At 43.2% G+C, this 21,162-nt stretch overlaps 1 protein-coding gene across 3 annotated transcripts in view; it reads left to right on the top strand.

Annotated features, from left to right (window-relative positions):
* The window catches only part of ZNF423 (zinc finger protein 423), a 228,491-nt gene that overhangs the window by 189,325 nt on the left and 18,004 nt on the right, over window positions 1-21,162 (top strand). For all 3 annotated transcript variants that reach the window (XM_082289946.1, XM_082289945.1, XM_082289947.1), the window contains 2 exons: window positions 16,109-16,240; window positions 17,816-17,931. In XM_082289946.1, the coding sequence (XP_082146072.1) occupies window positions 16,109-16,240; window positions 17,816-17,931 (248 nt within the window). The remainder of the gene's footprint in view (window positions 1-16,108; window positions 16,241-17,815; window positions 17,932-21,162) is intronic.

Raw genomic sequence — 21,162 nt, 5'->3', positions numbered from 1 at the left:
CTTTTTTTTTTTTTTTTTTTGTGGGTCTAGGGGAGAAAAGGTCCTTTATTCTTTAGTAACTTTTCTGATTTTAAATATGTGCTTGTCTGGTCATGAGGAGCAAGGTCATTCCTACTGCTCAGGGCCTAGGCTTTGTGCTGGCATTGATGGGAGCTTCTCTCCTCTCTCCTTTTCCTCCCTCCCTCTATCTCTCCTTTTCTTTTTCTCCTGAGGTGCAGATGGCCACATTTGCAGGTTAACTGGAACAGCTGGAGGCACATTATTAGCTTCCTGCTGCTAACTCATATTTGCTTAGAATTTTTTTTTTAACAGCAACATAATTTACAAGTAGTAGGCCAGTGACAAAGCTGGCATGTTCTAAATCCGCATCTGATTTATATAATGCTGTTGCTTATCAGTGAATGAAGTCATAATTATTGCTTTGTACCATTAAATAGCATAAATATATAAACTGTTACACAAATTGCAGCAAATGTTTCCTCTAGGGAGCTCTAGACAAAATTTTAATGTAGTGCATTTGTCTGTGGTGGCAGTTTCTATGGTATATAATAATGTTGATAAATTTTACTGTAGCAAGTGACATTTTATAACATTAATCCTAGTGGTAAAAATCTGATGAATACTACGGCTGTACTGGTGGGTACAAGAAGAAAGAGAGCTTTTGACACCAAGTGAATTGATTTTAATAGTGCTTTAGAGCTCCAAAGCACAGGGATGGTGCAGAGATGGTAGATCCTTCACTGAAAGGGGAGAGGACTCGGGCACGTGCTGGACAGTGAGACACCAGGGAGCTTGACTTCATGATGGTGATAATTAATTCTTTTTAAAATCTTTATTGATAAATACTTCCTGTGCTTTGAAAAACAAAAGGAAACGAAATGGTGTGATGATGCCATTTTAAATCCTCCCCAATTATTTCAACTCAGCACATGTAAGTGAGCACACTGTGCTGGGTCCTGTGCTCAGATGTCGTTCCCGACGTCAGACACGCAGGTGCAGGGCCCACCTGCCCACCCTGCCCGTGCTGGCAGCTGCCAGATGAGCCGGGCACAGGGAATGCGCCAGTGGATGACTGGACAACTCATGACACAAAGAGTGGCATGAGAACTTCTTTCTCTGACTTTATTTGCATGTAGCAGGAATAGGGTGGTACAGGTGGGCTTTAGCACCTGCCAGTAACAGCATAAGTGATATTGTAGGTTTTGTGATCCTTTAGAAATTGTCATCACATTGCCCTGTGATCCAGGCCCCAGTGCCTGGGCTGGGGTTGGCCCTTGCTCTCTGTGCAGGCAGTGGGGTGGCACAGCACTGCTGATGGTGCTGGGCCCAGGACAGTCCCTGCCAGAAAGCCCTGGGATTGTCACCACTCATGCCTGAGGTGCCTGGCTTCAGTCATGGCTGAGAGCAGCTGGTGTGCTCCCCTCCTCAGAGACACCTGCTAGGCATGGAGGCAGAGGGAGCAGCTCCAGAGCGAGCCCAGGCTGTGCCCTGCCTGTCCTGCCAGCTGTCTGAGGATTGGTTTGTTTTGTTTTTATTCCTGGAAATAAGGACTGCTTATTTTCTCCAGAAAAGCTTTTAAGAAATAAATGGATAACTCAGAGGAGAATCCTAGAGGGCACTGTACTTGGGACACTTCTGTAAAAATGGAGAGCAGTATAGTTTTTGTACTCAATCATTTAGACTGCCATGACCCTTCCCCTCCCAAAAGTGTCTTTTTCCTGTTTTCTTCATGATATGACTTCTTTCCTTTTCAAATTCATGTCTCTGTTTCAATAACATCAAAGATGGACATAGAGAGTTAAAATTGCAGCCCCTGGCCAAAGGGAAAATCCCAGTGACTTCAGACTGAAGAGCATTGAGGTTCCTGACACACACTGTGGCACATTGACAGCATTTTCCTTGTGAAACCCTGACAAGCCCTATATGGGTTTTCCTTCAGTTGTTTGTTTCCTGCATTTTTAGCATTTCACATGCCCCCAGTAATTATCTTCCTTTCTGAGAAATTGTATGTTTTTTCCTGCCATCCATTAGCATGAAGTTTATTGAGTGGTTGGGGATTAGTCACTGTTCTCTCTGGGGGCCGGAGTGCTGATCTTGGAACAATGTGTAAGAAATTCTCCCCCAAGGATGTTGTGCCTCTGTACTCCTCTGCACCACCTGAGGATGAAGAGCAGAGGGCTGAGTAGCCCCCCTCGCCTGGTGGCTTGCAGGTGCTGGTCTTTACACAGCCTTGGAGAGATACCTGGGTACAGACTATAAACTTTGCTACTGGCTTAAGTGGTTGGGGTTTCAGACACCAGCACTGCTTTTAAAACACAAATGCTCCCAAGAGCACTGCACCTCCCACTGTGGTGCTGGAGGTACTGCGTTACAGCCAGCGAGGGCTGGGAAGCCCATGGCAAGGGCAGTTTCCCATAGGAGTGGTATTGAAGTGACGGGGATGGCAGCAGCATTGTTCTGGGACAGCAGTGCTCCGCCTTCCTTTGCCTGGTCCTGCTCCATCAGACCTCTCACCCACACCATGGAGCAGAGTCTCTGGGATGCTCCATCTGCAGCCTTCCCTTTGCTTCAGCTGCTGGCCAGAGTGGCAGGTGAGGGAGCTGACGGGTGGTCTCTGTCCCTGAGGAGGATTGCAGTAGCAGTGCCATGTGGCCACGGCTTTGGAACCCTGAGATTTATTTTGAAAGTGTATCGCTTGTCAGTGTTGCGCTTCTTCGTAAATTCCTGTACAGTGCTTTATGGCTTGTCCACGGGTGAAAAAAAAAAAAATTATTCTCATGGCTCTGCTATTAACAATTTTAGAAATGAAAACGTCTTACAATGTTCTCTGGAAATGTGAATCCTAAGCTGTATGTTTGTGATGACTAATTGCTTAATCAGCTCAATGCACACCTGAATCATGGTTAATAGTAGGGGTTGTGCAAGCTTTGTTATGTTATTCTGCAATACTGCAGTGATTCCCAGCTCCCTGCGAAGACCACCAGGCCAGTGTCAGCACCAAACATGTTACAGAAACTGCTTCAGGTTCACATCCCACCCTCTGCAGCACAAGTGGTTGCCAGGGCTGTGGGTAGGCCTGGCCGTGTTTATTCACTTCAGCATCTTAAAGCAATTACAAAGATGCTGCATGTCCAGCCAGCTTGGTCCATGGCAGCATTTGGTTTGTCTTTAAGGGCTGGTGAAGATGTGTTTGATGCCTATGCATGAAGCAACAGGGCCATCTAGAACAAAAGCCTGTGTTACATTTACTTTGCAAAGTCGCTCTGCCTTTGTGTGTCTACCAGAAACACTTATGCTTGAATGCAGTGTTTGATTTTTTTTCGGCTACTCTAAATAGATCATCTTTACAGACCACAATAAAATGTTTGTGTAATGCTTAACTGTACATTAAGTAAAAACCTGCATTAGAATATCCCTGTATTATTTCTATTGGATAAATAAGAGCAGAAAGACAAGTATCCCCACAATTCCCATTACCATTCAGCACTTAGTTACATTAGAAAAATGAGGCATTGTTCTGCCAACTTTTGTTTCCCTCCATTTGTGCTACTTACCGCTTATGAATCCAGCATGCCGACCCATGCAGCAATTACTTCTAAAATCCAGCTATCATGGCACACGTGGGTACCACAGCACAGCTACTGCCAGGGGTTCATGGCTAGCACTGGTCTCCTGTGCCCTCAACTAGAGCATTATTGGTTTGAGCTGGTGTATAACTAATAGCATTTGGAAGGTGTAGGTGTTATGTTGTCTGCTGAAGCATGATTTGTATTGCATTAAAACATCCTGGTGGTTTTAAACAGGCTAAAGGGGTTTTTCAGCTGTGGTCAATTGCTGAGCTGTTGCACCAGCAGTATGCAGGGTATTTGGGTGGTCATAGAAGCCTGTATTGTATTGACACCTCACCCAGGCCTTTGCAGCCCAACTGAAGCAGTTGATGTGTTTGTTCAGGACTGTTGCAGGTTTATGAGTATATTGCAAAGTCTCTTTTTATAGTCTTTTGCTCTACTGTCCTGTGCTTTGCTCCAGGAGGTGTGCAAGGCCTATGTATCTTCTCCTCTTCCTTCTGAGACTAAGCACTCGGACTGCACCTTCACTGCTGTGTGAATTGGCACAAGTGGACATGCTCCCTTCACCATCTCTCCAGGCAGCACAAGGGCAGGGGCAAGGCCAGCCACTGCTGTTCAGCTCCAGACGAGGGCATCTGTTTTACAGGGGGGCTGGGGCAGGAACCAAGGTTCAAAGCTGCCTCTACTTGTACGAGAAATCAATATTTAGCCGTAAAACCAGGAGAGGCATGTTTGGGAATCACAGCCTGAACGAGAGGGTTCCAGTATTGTCATAGAAGATAAAACAAGAGGAAAACATTTTGAATTTACTCTTTGTGTATTGAGGCCTTTTATTATTCATCAGTAAGTAAATATAAGCTAAGGGAGTGATTTGTTTCTAACAAGCTTATAAAATACTAGAGTCATTTGTGAGTTTATTGGAGTGCTGATTATAAACATTCCCTCATGCACACTCCTTTGTGTCAAATTAACATTCAAAATACAAATATTGTATCTTTGAATATTTTTGTAATCTCTTCCCAAGTATTTGAAATCTTCGATGAGAGACGATTGATGATGTTACGTGAAAAGTGGCCGAGTGCTCTGTCACAGTTTTGGACATATTTTTCATTTCTTTGGCATTTGCTTTGCTCATGCTGTTTCTTTGAATTGCCTGCTTCATGCTTTAGCATTTTGGATTTTGATACAATGCATAATTGATGCTCATCTAGCTGCAAAGATTCAACTACTGTGCGTGCCACGCTGCCTGCATGCTGCTTCCCGGGATGTGCCCCACAGCCTGCTAGGGCCAGTGCATGATGGGGGAGTGGCCAGTCACACTGGGGCTGGGTGGCCTTGGCACCACTCCCTGCAGCTGCAGGGGCAGCTCAGGAACATGGGCGGCACCGGGGCATCCCAGGTCTCCCAAAGCACTCCCTCGAGGAGCCAGAGTTTGTCGCCTCAGGTGTGATTAGAAAGGAAGCCCTGTTCTTGCACTTCCTCTTGTGAGCAATGCACTTTGTGTTGGTAATCATAAGGAATAGAAATGTAAACAGTAGGCATGATCTACCACTCATCCCTTAGACCATTGCTTTAGACCTGTAGGCAGCTTTCCAAAAGGATAAGCTGTGTGGGGAAGGCATCCCAAGGCCTTTTCAGGTGCTGCTGGTTGAGACTAATGACCTTTAGGGAACAGACCTTGGCAGACCTTCTTGCCTCTATGACTCCAGACTTGCCACTTCACCCCCTCCATGCTGGTACAGCAGATGTATTTGTAGTTCAATGGGACAGACCTTTTACTTTTATTTTATGGTTTTGTTTTCCCCCATTCCCACAAAACATTCCTCATATTATCAGTATGCAAATTCTTTGCTTTTCCTGTCAATGTGTACCTTGTTTTTACTAAGCAGAGGAAAATCCTGCAAGGGTCGGTCTTAGGCTAACATTATTATAGTGGCTGCCATTTAAAAAGTCAATTTTTGCCTACAGGCAAAGTCTTGTTATCAGAGTTCATACCTATTTTGCATATATACGGTTGTATCTTCTCTATGTCTCTGGGGTGATAGGAGCAAATGCCGACTTCTTAATGCAGATTGTTGAATCTGAGGTTAAAATAAGAACTCACAAAAAAAATAATAAAATGGTGGGTAGCAGGTCTCTGACAGAGAGAAACCGTTTTGGTTGAAGCAGGGACTCCATGATGGTTTGATTAAGAATCTTATTTTATTTGAGGACACAGCTGAAAAGCAGCTTGATCTTTCCTCTCATTTTTCATTCTTTCTCAGTAACTTTTGCAGGGCTGTGGAAATGGTTCTTCTCATGTGGACTTATTAGGTGGATACCCCTAAGTCTCTTTCAAGTTCAATGATTGCACATCAGGCCTTTCTCTACAGCAATCCAACTACACCTTTGGATCTTTCCAAGTCATCTCAGCCACCTCTGCATGGCTCCAGTCTTTACCGTGCACACCCTGAATGCACCATCCTGCTGGGAACATCTTAATGCTTCATTTTGGGCAGAGGCCTGGGGCTTTGTATTTTTTTATTTAATTTTTTTTTTTTAATGTAACTTCTAAGAATGAGAGGAGTTGCAGAGAGCCTGGGAAACCTTTACAATGCCATGAGCCTGAGATCTGGGTGAGTTTAAGCAAAAATAGCTGTGTAGGACTCCTGCTGTTAGTGAGCCATCAGAGCCTCCTGGATGTCATTGCGTTTTAATACCGTGGCATGCTCACACTTTCAGGTGGCTGGAAGAGGGCTGCTTCGGCACCACTGTAGGACTGGCTCTTCCAGATCCCTTTATTTATCCAAAAATACAGACTTTCCTTATCTTTTGTGCTAAGTCTTCTGTCACAGCCCACATATGTTCTCCGGAGTCTGTCTACAGTGTGAGAGTTTGCACATGGCTTTCCCTAATGGATTAAAAAGCTAATGACATATAAAATGAAGAAAATGTGTTTAAAAAAAACCCAAAAAAACCCCCTATAAGCTGGCCATGTTGTGCACTGACAGTATCTGCCAACAGCCATATATGCCTGACCGAGCTACTCACATAGTAAAGTAGAAAACAATTTGTTTACCAAGGCAGTAGCCAAAGTCTGCTGAGTTTAGGATCCCAGAAGAAGGTTTCTGGCCACGTTTCCCTGCCACTGGTGCCCCTTGCAGCTCTACAGGATGTGTGTGCTGGCCCTGAGCTCTCCTCCTGTGCAGAGCTCAGGGCAACTGCTTCAGTGCTGCCTGTCCAGATCATATGTGAAGCGTGCAAGCTGGCTGGCTCACATGCAGGACAAAGAACACATGTAAAGGTGTTATTAGTTTGATATTAGGTTTTATGTATTGTAATCCATGTTTCTCTGTTAGATGAGCGCTACCCAGAGTAACTTTACAGTCTGTGTTATGCAGAGCCCTTGCTCAGCTGCGAGATCTCTTCCGAAAGGTCACTGGGTTGCAGTTTCTCTTCTTATTCAAGATGAAGCTGCCATAGGGTTTGATTTTCATCTGGACTGGGGAGTGTTAACCAAGGAAATTCCACCAACATCAATGGGAGATGCTCTGTACATTTACTTGTGCATAATCCCACAGTAAAAGAATATATGTCTGCATAATGCAGAGATGCTTATAATATTTTCTTGTTTTCATGCAGATTCTTCTTTTTGACTGCCTTAGGGAATATCATGCGTTACTGCACCCTAGGACTCCTGATTTAAAATATTTCTCATAGGGGAGGTTCATTCTTTTGGGCATATTTGCACTTAATGAGCTCTGAGATATATCCATGCCATACAAAATCAGTTACCTATCTTAGCCAGCCAGACCCTGTTTAGTCACCCGTGGTTCCCTCTGTTTGTCGTGGCACCTCATTTTGTCATCCCCAATAACTGGTTTGTGTCTCTGAGCTCCAGCCCTAGTCTGGGGAGAAGGAGTGAAGGAGGCACCTCAGTAGGGGTGGGGGACAGGAGCCTCTCTGGGGCTGGGCTGTGACGTGTTCAACCCTCAGATGGACAAGAAAGCTCTGGCGTGGTTGTGCTAAATGCTCATGTCAAGATAGCTGGGTAACCATAATTTTTATTTTCCAAGAAAAAACTGAGAGATGTTTCTGGGTTTTTTGCTTGTCTGTATGTATTTCAAAGAAATTTGGTCTTTAAGTTGATAACAATGCCATAAGAGATTGCTTTTTAACCAGAGACTTTTCCCTAGGAGTACTGTTTCTTAATATGAAAACAAAATTGATACATATTTTAAAGAAATGCATTTATTTGAGTAAATGGTGCAAATTGCCCCAGCATTATGGGGGTGCAGCATTTGGCCAATCTTTGAGCGTTTGGTGATCTACCACAAAAACAATGCTCACGCTTGGTTTTCAATTGCACTTTTAACTCTATGCCCACTGCACCATTTCCCACATATCTCTACTAATGTAATCTTTAATTTGACCATAGCTGATACTGCTGTAAAGTTTACATTGGTGGATACATATTCCCATGTTTATGCAGAATTTTCAATATCAGAATAAGACCCCTTATGTCAGTTCACCTGGCATTGCACCAATGCAGGGATAAGAGAATTTTTCTTTGTTGACAGAAATAAAAGTCTACCCTCCCACTCAAAAAAAAAGAAAAAAAAAAAAAAAAAAAAAGGATTTACATCTATTATGTTTTGATGGCTGAAAGAACCTTCAGTGTTTCTCAGTCAAATTGTATGTTTAGGAAGGGTTTTTTGTTAAGAGTTTTGTTTCTATTTCTCCCTTTACCGGTTTTTCTGCTTCCCTGATGCCATCATGGGAGTGGTTTATGCCTTTCTCTTACTCTGTGCAGTTGACAACAACTGGCTTGTAGCCTGTCATGTTAATTATATACTATTAGAGGCCATTAATCTGATGATTATTTACACGATAGATTTAAAGTCTATCATGTCAATGTGTGCTTGGGAAATGGTAATGTGAAGATCAGCGATATACATCAGTGGGAGTTGGTGTGTTTAACAAACACCATGTGCTGTCCCAGGTGTTCTGGGTTAGCTCAGGGGGCTGCCCACCCTGCCTTGCATCCCCAGCTCAGGAACCTGCCTCTGAACACACAAAAATGCACCCAGCAGAAAGGCAAATGCCTTTTGAGCAGTAGCTGTGGGATGCAGCTGCCACCCTGCACCCACGCAGGGGAGAGGTTGCCTGTGGGAGGGAAGGTTTTACCTTTGGTTCTCGTGGCTGGAGGGTCCTGGTGGCTCTGGGGGCCTCTGTGCGACCACGGTCGCCACACACTGGCACTGCAGGAGGCCCGGGTGGGATGCGGTGGGGAGAGGGCACCTCGTGCCTCTGGGGGACTGGTGCTGAGGCTGGGGAACGTGCCAGGCCTGTAAAAGGAGTAAAAAAGGGTTTTACAACAATTTAAAGTAAGTTTAAAGCTTTGGATGTTTTTAAAGCATGGGCATATTCCAGTGGGATGTTTAATAAGAGTATAATGATGTTTTAATTTTAATTTTTAATTTCACAAGAAGAATAGATGCCAAGTAGATACTAGTTATTGCTGTTTGTCTGTACTGAGCTCTTCAATGTGATATTGTGAATAGGATGAGAGGATGAATGTATTCCTGCTGTGTAGCAGTGCAGGGAGCTGCTCCCAGGGAGGAGACCAGGAGTAATAAAGTGTATTTAGTTTTCAGCGATACAATGGCATGAGGGAGGATAGTGCAGGGAATGGGCTGTGTGGCCATGGCCCTGGATTCAGGGCTGTATTACTTCACTTTCCTCAGGTACTGATATTAAACTTGAAATAACACAACTGTGAGTATTTCAAAACATTGAAAAACATTACTTGGGTTGAATTATGTGGGAATGAGGCATTCTTACTAAACTCTAGTTGTTCCTAGGGGTTCATTAGTTTGGATAAAGCTAATTCTGTGTGTGGTTGTACACTCAAAGACAGCATGTGTTTCTTTTCCTGTATGGGTTTTGCATTTCCATTTTTGCATGGAAACCAGTGGAATTATTCCTTAATCAACTGTTATGAAGGAGCAGCCAGACCTATCAGGCTTTAGTCCACAAAAAGTTTTAATATAGGCTATTAAAAAAAGGTATCTTCAGAGAAAGGCTGATAAAGTGTGAAGTTCCTGTGCTGAAGTATAGTGCATTTCTATAAATTATCTTTATGCAGTTTCCCAGATTAATATCTAAATCTAAAATAAAGCTCTGCAGGCGAGTCCCTTTGGGGCTCTGCAGTCAGAGATAGATGATGCACAACTCCATGAACTCCTTTGAACTTTCAGATTTTATTTTTCTTGTAAACTGAAAATTAAGTTGATGAAGCTGGGCCTGGTAGCCCCATCTCTAGTGTGTGAGGCTCAGCCTTCCCCTCAGGAATGCAATGCAGTGGGAGCACACAGCCTGTGGCCAGGAGCGGCGCAGGGGCTCTGGAGCAGCGCAGGAACTTGCAGTCAGTAGGAAACGCCCTGCAATCTCATCCCAGTCCCTCTGGGACCGTGCTTCTTTTTGATGGTCATTTTAATATTGCAGTGTACTGACATATACTGGAGGCAGTGAACTTACAAGCTACCCTATAAATAATTTGGCATCTAATTCTGCATATTTTGAGCTCGAGGCCCCCTAAGATGATGAAAGAGTTTAAAGCCCGTTGTGTGGTTAGGCTAATTTAGCATGGAAAAGAATACCTTTTTGAGCCTGAAGAAGTACATCACAAGTAACCTTGGAGTTTGTTACCAGGAATCCATAGACACTTCCTCCAGCACCAGTAAGTCCTGTGACTTCTGCCTCCTAATACATTCCCTGATTTCCCAAATCCCTTTTCCCCAGAGAGTCCCCACCTGAAGAAGAGCAATTGCCCTTTGTGCTGATAAACCCTTGTCTGGGCTGCCCATCTCTTGGAAAACTATGAAGAACAGAACTGATTTTAATGAGTCTTATCAATAGGCAAATGTAAGGAAAACCACCAAAATTACATACAAATGCATGTTGGGAACTCTGTATTTTTGTTGGTATTCCTTACATAGTTTCTAGAAAAATCCAAGCCCCTGTGTTATCATTTTTCATTAAAGTGATGTTTCTAACCACAGTGGACAGCTCTCATATCCCTTGAAAACTTATAATAGTAAAATTGTCATAAGGATGAAGCAGAAATGCAAGATTTTATTAAACAATCTTCGGCTCATAAAAGACATCAGTGTTGTGCCATTCTAGATCATATAAATATATTTCAAAGCAGAATCATATTTCAGCAGAGAGATAAAGCACAAAAGAATATGATTAGCGGATACCAACATAAAATATTAAACCATCCAAGAAGGGGTGTAGGTGTATGTTTATCCACACAGGCAAGTCGGGGGCTGAAAGCAAGGCAAGATTTTGGCAATATATCAGTAGAGTCATGAGCACAGATATCCATGGCAATTTGTGTGTGTGTGCATTTTGCAGTGGCACCGGGGTTTGGCATGGTTTCTCACAGTGCAGAGCTGGGTGTTTCCACACAGCCACTGAAAATGCTGAGGGAATGTGACGGGTGTCTTTAGTCTGGCAGAGTTGTCAAAGGGAGATATGAGCTCTACCTGGATAAATAAATAAGTATAAATAGTTTTCTTTCTGATATGTGACCAGATTATTTTCCAGTTGATTTCCAGCCAAGGTCCCAAGGGGGCCACAGATCAAAAAAAGATAAGGGTCAGTTACAAGGTTGAGCTCATTCGGCGTTGCCATAGTAACTGACCTCCAGCATCCCTGGGAGGACGGCACCCAGCTCCCCAGGTGACATTTCTGTTGCCACGCCATCAATCCGCTGCCTTTCGCCGCCCAGGCTGCCTAATGGCCAGGGTGCCCACGCTGCGCAGCGATTCAGTGCCGCTGGCCCGTGCCAGGCCAGAGCGCGGCACCTCCTCACCCCGCAGCTGCCCCGCCGGCAAGGGAGGGGCTCTGCTGCATCCTCTGGGATTAATTGCAAAAATGCAATGTGCTCCAAATGGTTTTTGTAGCAGGTCATGGGCTTAGGCAGCAATGGCAATGAGGAAATGTCGACTGTACAGCAGACGTAGTCTTCATCTGGTGTGAGCATCTGCAGATTTGCCATCCCCTTGGAGCAGTTACAACGTGTTCTCAGACCTGGGTTTTACTTCCACCCTTGGATTGTTTTTAATGAAAACCAGCGGTGGAGTGGTGCCAGGCAGATGAAGGGTCAAAGTGGTTCTCTACAGGCTTTGTTTTTGGAGGGGGTGTCCATCACTGTCCTGCTATCCTGGTTCCAGCCCCTTGCTCCTTCACAGCCAAATGGGAAAAAATGCTGGGGAAGCTGCTTCTTTTCTTACATTATAAATTTTTCCCTTTGATTACTTATTTACTGGGAAATGAATTGCATAAACAGAATAGTTCCATGCAGTTTTCATTTTATTTCCCTGTGTTCATTCCAATTTCTATTTATTTCTACCATAATTAGAGCACATGGCCCATTTAATTCTACCAAATTTATGATCTAATGGACAGGAGAAGGTTCTCTGTGAACACAGTATATTAATGCTTTGTTACACTGAATCACAGTGTTTCAAAGTTCATTAAAAGCACAGTTAACTCGTGGATGTAAACATCTGAATACAGGAAAGAAATTCTTTATTGCCTCGATTTGCTGCAGTAGAGTAGAATTATACTGGTCTGGGAAGCTATAGTGTGGGATGTACATGTTGTTGTCAGCAATGAGCATCAGATTGTCTTACATGATCTCTCAAATTAGGGCTATTGTAGTTATTCCATAAGGGAAAATATTTGCTTTATTAAATCAAGTTGAAGAGAGAAGTTTTAACAGTAAAGACAATGCCATCTTGATTTTTGCTGTTCAAATCTCCTATTTGCTGTTGTCATAACGTGTTGGTACATGACAGTGTTAACGTGTACTTTTACATTGCCATTAATATAGTTATAATTAGAAATGCAGCTGATACAGTAAATGGGTTTAATACAGCATTATTAATTATACTGCATCCTCGCCAGGAGGCTGCTGGTGTTGGTTCTCTTAGAGGCTTAGAGACTCATTGTAATATGTATTAAATGCACATTGCTGCAGCAGAAATAGCTTTATGGAGAAGCATATTCCCACTCTAAAATGGGCAGGATGGCAGCACAAGTGCTACTAAACACCCTATCAACATATTTAAAACTATCCTGCACACGCACCCGAACTTGGGAACAATGAGCGACGTGCTCTGCCACCGCAGTTCAGCTGGGTCTGCACAACCCACTAATCCTCACTAACAGGCAGTAAATTATGTACCTCCAAATTTATACAAATGCCTGCCTTTGACATCAGTGGGCACCACCCAGGTTTCACCTTCAGGATTCAGATAATCAGCTCTCATTCCTACTGGCTTCCCTCAAGACCAGTATGGAAATAAGTATGTGTCTGCCAGGGATCAAATGCTTTTGGAGACAAAAGTAGGTACTGAAAACATTACAGGATACTATCATCTCCCCATGATACTTTTACACAAAGCGCTCTGTTCCTCTTTTGGCCTGACATAGTTTCAGCCTGACAGAATCCAGCAGGCCTGCTTGTTTTAAACAAGAGCACATCCTATTATTTTTTGGAGAAATGAAGTGTAAAATTAATGCTTATTATTTTGAGCTCAGAAAAAAAAAGGCAAGAAACCCAAGATTCCTGTTTGCCGTGCATTGCTCGTTTAGTCCTGTAATCAACTGATCCCTCCACAGATACACTTATGAAGACATGGGAGAAGATCTAGAATAACAAACTGTAAAAATCTGCATTTTATTTTACAAATGAGAGGGGCTGCATAATTCACTTGAGTTATGTAGGTCTCTCATAGATGCTTGTCGTGCTAGAAAAAAAAAAGGCGAATAAGAATGAGGGAAAGGATGATATGTTTGCTGTTGCTAGTGCCCAGCACCACGCATTTGACTGTCACACCGCATTGTCAAAAAGCCTCCTTGCATGTACCTATATGATCTTATATAATTCAAGGAAGTTATTGTCCAAAGGTGACTGAGTATCCCTATGCATGTGCTGTGTTTCTGTGTAAAATAATATACTGTAAAATGCCATAGAGGAGAGAGTGATTATAGCAGCTATTCTATCTATATCTTTGGGCATTTTCATATTTTGAATACACATGCATGAAAAGAGAAACGTTTGTCATGCTAACCATGGTACTTTTTCCCCCTTTTTTTCTTTCTGGATGGTTTTATAGACACAAGAAATACATAATGGACTCCTGTGGGAGTGGAATAAAAACCCCCACCGGTGAGGAGAAGGCCTTATAATTCAGAAGTGGATTTGCAAATCAAAAGGTCTTGCCTCGAGTGGGATAAATTTCCAGATCTGCAGGAACCCATTATGTTTTATTATTTTTCATTCTAGTTTTAGTTTGTTTGTTATGGGTTTAACTATTTAAAATACTGCAGGGATCAGCCAAGAAAATACACAATCTCTGTTGCCTAATTAAACATACCAAGCCTGTAAGAATATACTTTAACTGAAATGCTGAGCATTGTTTGTTTTTGGTTTTTTTTTTTTAGTTTTACTCAAATTATAGATATTTCTGCTGGAAAAGGAGCAGCTGTCTAGTCATCAGTATGCGTCTATCTGTATTTATGAACACACGTGCTCACACAGGACCATAGGCTGTACATGAATCACTCTTTTCCAAATACCCAGTATGTAGAGGGTAGAAAATTAATGTCAAACATGATTTCTCTGATTTATTCGTAGAAAGCATTTGTTCCTTTCCCCCCAGTTCCTGCTTTGTCCTCTGTGGGTTTATTGCAGCATTTGGTTGCTGTACACAGCGGTGTGGCTGGGCACGCTCAGCATGAGGCTCATGTCCCTTCCCCACTTCTTCTCCCCTGTGGAGTAGGTTGCAAAATTCACACAAAGCCAGAACTTTTCAGGCAAGGGTCTGATGGGAGAATCCAGCCTGAGGCCACAGTGAGGGGAGAGGGCCTGGCATGGAAACCTATGCATTAGAGAGGGCAACATGCCCGCCCGTGGAGGCTGCACAAGCAGAGCATTGCAAACCTCATGGCGTCCTAGAAATATCCCAGTCCCTGGTTGTGGCTCCTTGGGGAATTCATAGAGCTGCTGCCATGGAGCTACCAGCCCTTTCATCTTTCTGTTCCTGGCTCTTTCCTTTTCTCTTTTTATCTCCTTCCCAACCCACCTGTTTACTTCTCCCCATGCCGCTTCCCCCTTCCCCACCCAGCTCCAGTGCCAGCACTCACCGTGAGCACCCACTGCCACACGGGTTTCAGAGCCCACCCGGCCTCGAGGCAGCATGGGCAGCTCTCCACTGTCCAAGCCTTATGCAGGGGCTTTGGGATCCTGATAGTACCAAATGCTTCATAGGAAGCAATACCTTCCTTCTGTTTAGCCCTTTAAAGATAGAAAAAGCTAATTTGAAGCAACTGTAAGACTGTGCTTCTGAGGACTCACGTTCTTCATAAGATCCAAATGTATTTGGCAAGAATTAGTTAAAGGAGTAATATAGTTGTTTCTTAGCGATCTTGGAACTGAAAATTAATAGTCATTGATATTTGAGGATGTAAAAATAAAGCTGAGTGTAGAACAAAAAAAAGAATTTATTTAGTTTTTAAAATATGTTTTCATGAGAAATTCATGTGCTGCCACAGTGAAGGAAAGACACATTTTCAGGAAGTATTTGCAGAAACCAGCCACAGTGTTAAAAATTTTAGGTGTTTTTTGATTTTTTTAAATTGTATGTTATGTTTCCTAAAATTCTGACTCTCTCCCTCCCTTCAAGAAAACCAAAGGATTGTTTAGTTTTATGTGTGAAAATTGTTTTAACATGGCTTCAGTTCCTCAAAAAAAGGCTCAGCTGCACCCAGAACCACAGACTTCAGTGAACAGAGAAACATATAATCTTATGAAAGTGGTAGGCTTGAACCAAGAGCAATAATTATTGTTACTTCACTGAGTTCAGTTAGAATATAGAGGCATTTAAAATGGACCCTGTGTATTCAGTACTTAAGATATATGACAAGGAAATTACACTTTCAAATTACATTTAAATACCTTCAGTGGTCTCTCTTCGCCTTGTAAAAAGCCAAGAGATACAAAAATTTACACAGACACTCTGCTCTCAGCTCCTGCTATTCTCCAACCGTTCCTTCCTCTCCTGTATGTTTGCAGTGTACTCTGAGGTGAAGACATCACTTCAGTCTTCTGTCAGTGTTGGTGGTTGAATTCACACTATTAAAGTAATTTTAGATGCTGTTTGACTCTTTAATAATCTGTACCCAGAGCAGGGCTGCTCTCCCTTTGTGGCAGGGTTGTGCCGCGTTGTCGGGAGCCTGGGAGCCCCGCGTGGGTTCCCGGCGGATCAGGCGCGGAGCCGCTTTCAGCGCAGCCGAAATGTGGGGGGCTGCACCCCTGAACGCCGGCAGCTTGTCCTGCTCTGGGGCTGGGGCTGGGGCAGGGGCAGTGGCTGGGGGTCCTGGGGGCCCTGTGTGCCGGCACAGGCGTTCCCCACCGACTGCTGCTGCCTCCCCGACGCTAATCTGCTGTGTCACTAACAAGTTGTATCATTTGAACCTTGCAGAGGAAGGCATCAATCATGAGTGCAAGCTGTGTAACCAGATGTTTGACTCTCCGGCAAAGCTCCTGTGTCACCTGATTGAGCACAGCTTTGAGGGGATGGGAGGCACATTCAAATGCCCTGTTTGTTTCACAGGTAAGACAGGGAGGCCAAGACAAGCCTCAGCGTGCATGGCTAGATCCAGAAATGACACTCAGGGGATTTGTAAAATACTGTATTCCTTTCCCTGGGAAAAAGAAATACTGTGCTTGGAAACATTCAAATATCCTCTGTCCAAAGCTGGGGCTTGCTCTGACGAGCAGCTCTGTGGCGTTTGACACCAAGCAGCACTGCCACGTGCAGTGGGCTCTGCATGGCCCCCACAATTCCAAACATTTACATCATGCCTTGTGGCTCGAAGGTGCTATGTGTTTCCAAGTGTGGGACTTGCAAAGGATGGACTGTCTCTTGCAAGCCCTTATTCACCTGAGCAAGGACTCTCTAAAGACCAGGTGGTTCGTGGTCTGCTCACAGTGCTGAGTAAAGGAGAGTAAAGGTTTGATATGACCAAATTGTACAGCTCTATGATTTTGCCAGCTGCTGTCTCAGAGGTTTCTTCAAGCCCAGTTTTCTTATGGTGGCACATTTCTAACTCCTCTCTGAAAGCCTCCTAGGTATTCCTTCTGTGTAGATCATTTAAGCTGTCTCATCAGTGCAAATGATCATGGGTGATCTTGCTTTTCCAGGTTCTGCAGGGTGCATGAAAAGGCTGCCTTTTATACTGTCTTCAACACAGTAGTTAACATTTACATTTCCAATCTGTATGAGAGATAAGGATCATGCAGATACCACTGTGGACCTGTTGTCAGAAAAGGGGAATGGTAGCACCTGCAATTCCTTGAACTTTGATGGGAATAAGGTGAACCTGTGTTCTTTAGGGTTAGGCCCACGATTTGAGAAACTTGTTATTGTGCAAGCTGGGAGGTAATTTATCCTTTCTGCAATATGCTGTAAAAAATTCTGGGTGCATGTGTCAAATTCTGCAGAAGGAAGAAGCCTTTTTCATGTACAGATTCATGTAAAGTGAGACAAAAATGAAATCAGAAATATTTTTTAACCAGCTAAAGGTGTGGTTTAATATGTTCCACTTCAAAATTTCCCTTGATGAAGTCAGAATAATTGTCAATCCAGAATCATAATGCAGATGCTGTGATATTTGTGATGTTAAACAATAACCTTTTTCTTATTGAATGGACAACCTATTTTAAAGATCTAAAAATTGTGGCGAGCCTGCCCTTTCAGATTCACATTTCTGCCAGAAATGCTGTTCTGGGCATTTCATACCAGCCATCAAGGCCTCTCCTGGCCCAGTTGTCCTGCATTAAAAATGCATCTGATGCACTTGCCATGGGCCCAGGGCTCCCCGCGGGAGCAGTGACGTCCTCTCTTTGGTCTGATGACTGAGTTCTTCCAGTTACCTGTGGGCAGTGTTAGCTTTATGTGAAATATCAAAAATCCATACAGGATGTAGAGTCTTTTAGAAGTAAGCTGACTGTCAGCCTGGAGACTCTAAATTGACTACTTGTAAGGAAATTCTGCCGAACCAAGTGTATCAGCACTTCTCTAGCAGATATCCTTGGACCTGTTACAATTGCAAAGACTCTGAAGTGCAGTTCAAGACGAGGTGCCTTATATGAAGCAATCTTAACTAACTGTACTGTGTTGTTTCAGTTTTTGTACAGGCAAACAAACTGCAGCAGCATATCTTTGCAGTCCATGGGCAGGAAGACAAAATTTATGACTGTTCCCAGTGCCCACAGAAGTTCTTCTTTCAAACAGAACTTCAGGTATGTTTACATCAGGAGTAAAAACAAAGCTAAAGCTGTTGATTTCTCTGTGTAACCATCACCCTTGTGCAGCATTTAGAAAAGGTGCCTAACCTTGGTATGGTTTCTTCTGCCCTTAAACAGTCTCTCAGTCTCCTCCTGCCTCCCTGGGTGCCTGGAGGAGAAAAGGGTCTCTGAGCATGGCTGGAACAAATAAATAAATAAGACAAGACAGATATCATGATTTATGAGTATTTCTCTTGACAGTAGTGTTGCTACATTCTTACATGTCTACGTCAAACACCTTGTAAATAATTTCTTTTCCTCTATTAATAATTTAGGGACTGATTAACATACAAAGACTCAGCGAATGGTAGCTGCCCCATCCCCTTCCGTGCTGCTAAATCATAAGTAAAGGAATTTTCCCTACTGAGGTATGAGAGCAAAGCGTGGGTGCAGCTCGACATGATGCTCAAGCAGAGGCTCCTCCAAGGCAGTAGCACATTGCCAGGCTGTGGCTCTGCACACCAGGCCTTACACACTACTTTCCCTGGCAGCGCTGGGGGCTGCAGCCACAGCAGTTGTAGCCTCCACAGAGCCAGTGCTTGGCCCACACCCATTCCCAGGGCACAAATCCTTCTGGAGGGGCTGGACCCTGACCTGGGCATGCTGCTGCTCGGGGCCCTGGCCCCAGAGGCCTCCTTGGAACCATGGCAGTGAGGCTGGGGGTTAAATCACACCAATACCCTAAATAGTGCTAAACCCACAGACACTGAACCTCCGTGGTGTGTGTGCATGGTACCTTTTGGGCAGTGGAACACCAGAGCCTGCCCTGCCACAGAGCTCGTGGGGAGTTGCCTACCTTGGCTGGCCTGCTCACACCTATCTCACCTGTGCAGCAGGGCCACCAAAATCACCACTCCCATCCCCTGGGAAAGGCAGTCCTTTTATAGAAGGGTACCATATGCCCATTTGAATCTATTAGCTTTATAAACCATAATTTACTTAAACTTTGGAGGGTTTTTATTTATCTTGCTGAATTCCCAAGCTGCTGCCTCTTGTGTTGTGCTGTCATGCTGTGGAAGGATGGCTGATCTTTTCACTTTGTTGATTTTATTTTTTTTCCTCCCAGGGGATCTCTTCTTTCTCTTGTTCTAGTGACCTGATTTGCATAAGTGTACAAAAGTTTTAACTATACCTTGTTAATATTTTAATAAAGTCAGCAGATTTTGGGTTTGTGTGTTCTCACTATGTACGTTTTATGAAGGCAGCAGTGGCTTGCAAAGACAGCTTTGATTATACGTCCCATATCTCCCTTAAAGTGGTGTTTGGTCAAAATGCCAGTACAATTAAAATGGGCACACTGGCTTCCTAGGCCACTGCATTAACCTTTAAAATCAGATGATCAAATAAAGAGAACCTGGTTAAATTATAGTCTAAGCGACCTGTTTTTTGCAATTACCAATTTTAATTACATAGTGCTTCAATTCTGAAGTTTTGTGCATTGCACAATTGCTGCAAATGTCAGCTTTAATAATATAAATTAGGATTGTAATTTTTCAGGTTTTATGCAGGATTTTTCTGTACTCAAAATTTTTCTGCTTATAATAATTCATAATAATTACATGAGTTGTTTTGAATGATGTTGGGTGAATGAAAATTCAATACTTAGCTGCAGAGTTTTAGCCTTTATTTCAGTAGTGACTCAGAAATGTGTGTTTACTTTATGCCAGGGAAATTACTAATGCAAATATTAGAGCCAAGGAGGACACAAAATGGGTGTATAAATCAGTTAGAAATGCTTAAGACTTTTGAACCAGTCTGCTTTGGCATGATTATCTCATTAGTTTCTGGTGTGTAAGCTGCCTGCTCTAAATCCTCACCTGTTGGTTATATTTTTGTTGAGTAATGAAGATTTAGTATTATTTTAGTGAAGCAATTGTTCAACTGCTACTTAGGGTTAAATCTGCATAAACCTTTCTTTGTCTTTAGCTGTGCAATTATTCTTATGTGGGCAAGTCACCCTCCATCAAGGGGTTCTGCCTGATGAATTTGACTGTTCAGTTCTGAATTTGCTTTCCTACTGGCATGAAATAACTGGTATCAAAATTTGAATGTACACGTTCTTTTCCTTCTTTGTATTTTTAAGTGAAACTACTGAAAACGCAACAAAAATGAGCATTCAACTATTTCAAGAAGAAATTCAGGGTAGGGTGCTTGTCAAAAAGCAGGAAAAACAAGGAAGGTGGGGAAAATGACAGGCAGCAAAGGGAAAAGGTGACTTTCAGAGATGTCATGGGCTGGCATGAGCTAGCCCTGCAGTTTTTTGAACAATTTTTAAAGAGGGTAAACATCATGTGTGCCATGTGATGAGAAACTGTAAATGCTGCTGTAAATGTACTTCTAGTGCCTGGTGCAGATACTGCTTTGGTAGCTTAATGCTCTGGAAGTGATCAAACCCTCTTATGCTGCTGAACTAGTAGTTGTATTTTAATATAGGTTTATGCTTTGAAGTTTATACCATCTGATGGAGCTGTAAAAGCGAGGCTTAGGAACACTCTGAGGAACTGAGCTTGCTTTATAAACGGTGGGAAATTTGGTGAGAATCTGGAGCAATGAGTCAGTGACGTTACTTTGATGATATTGCCACAAGAAAAGAAAACAGAATGCTATTTAACTGCTTACATTATCTCACTGGAAATAAGGAAAGAAAACATGGTAAGATAAAGTATGAAATATAAAGGAAAGAGTATGTGTGATAACCCCACACACCCTTAGGGCAGAAGAGGAAAGGCTGGCAGCTCTGTGTTTTTCACATCCTCACTTTGTACAATTGAGAGCTACGAACATCATGAAATTCTCCTGGAAAAAGACTGAATTTGTAGCTAATATATAAAACACTGAGGCTATGGCATTTCATTCCCCCTACTGAAACATGCTCACTGAAACAAGTGCAGAGGTGGAGGGTTGGGGTTTCCTTACATGTAGGGCAGAAGGAGCCCTTCCAAACAGATCCCCATCTCCAAGAACTGGGCTGGGAGCTGCTGGTCCAGCTCCTTGGAGGCAGCTGGAGCCATGGGCGCTCAGATGGGGGAGATGAGCTTGCCCTCTGACAAGTGAAATTTTGATCTTTGCTATTTAAAATGTAGTAGGGAACCCTGCCAACCCTGAAGATGGGTCAGAAATGATGACACATAATGGGTGCTGAGAGTTATATTTGTGGTGTGATTCACAGCAAGGAGGGATCCCTCC

The sequence above is a fragment of the Coloeus monedula genome (genome assembly GCF_965178545.1).
Source record: "Coloeus monedula genome assembly, chromosome: 13".
In the NCBI taxonomy this organism is placed as follows: domain Eukaryota; kingdom Metazoa; phylum Chordata; class Aves; order Passeriformes; family Corvidae; genus Coloeus; species Coloeus monedula.
The sequence above is the reverse complement of the archived record's forward strand: the minus strand, read 5'-3'. Positions and strand labels throughout refer to the sequence as shown.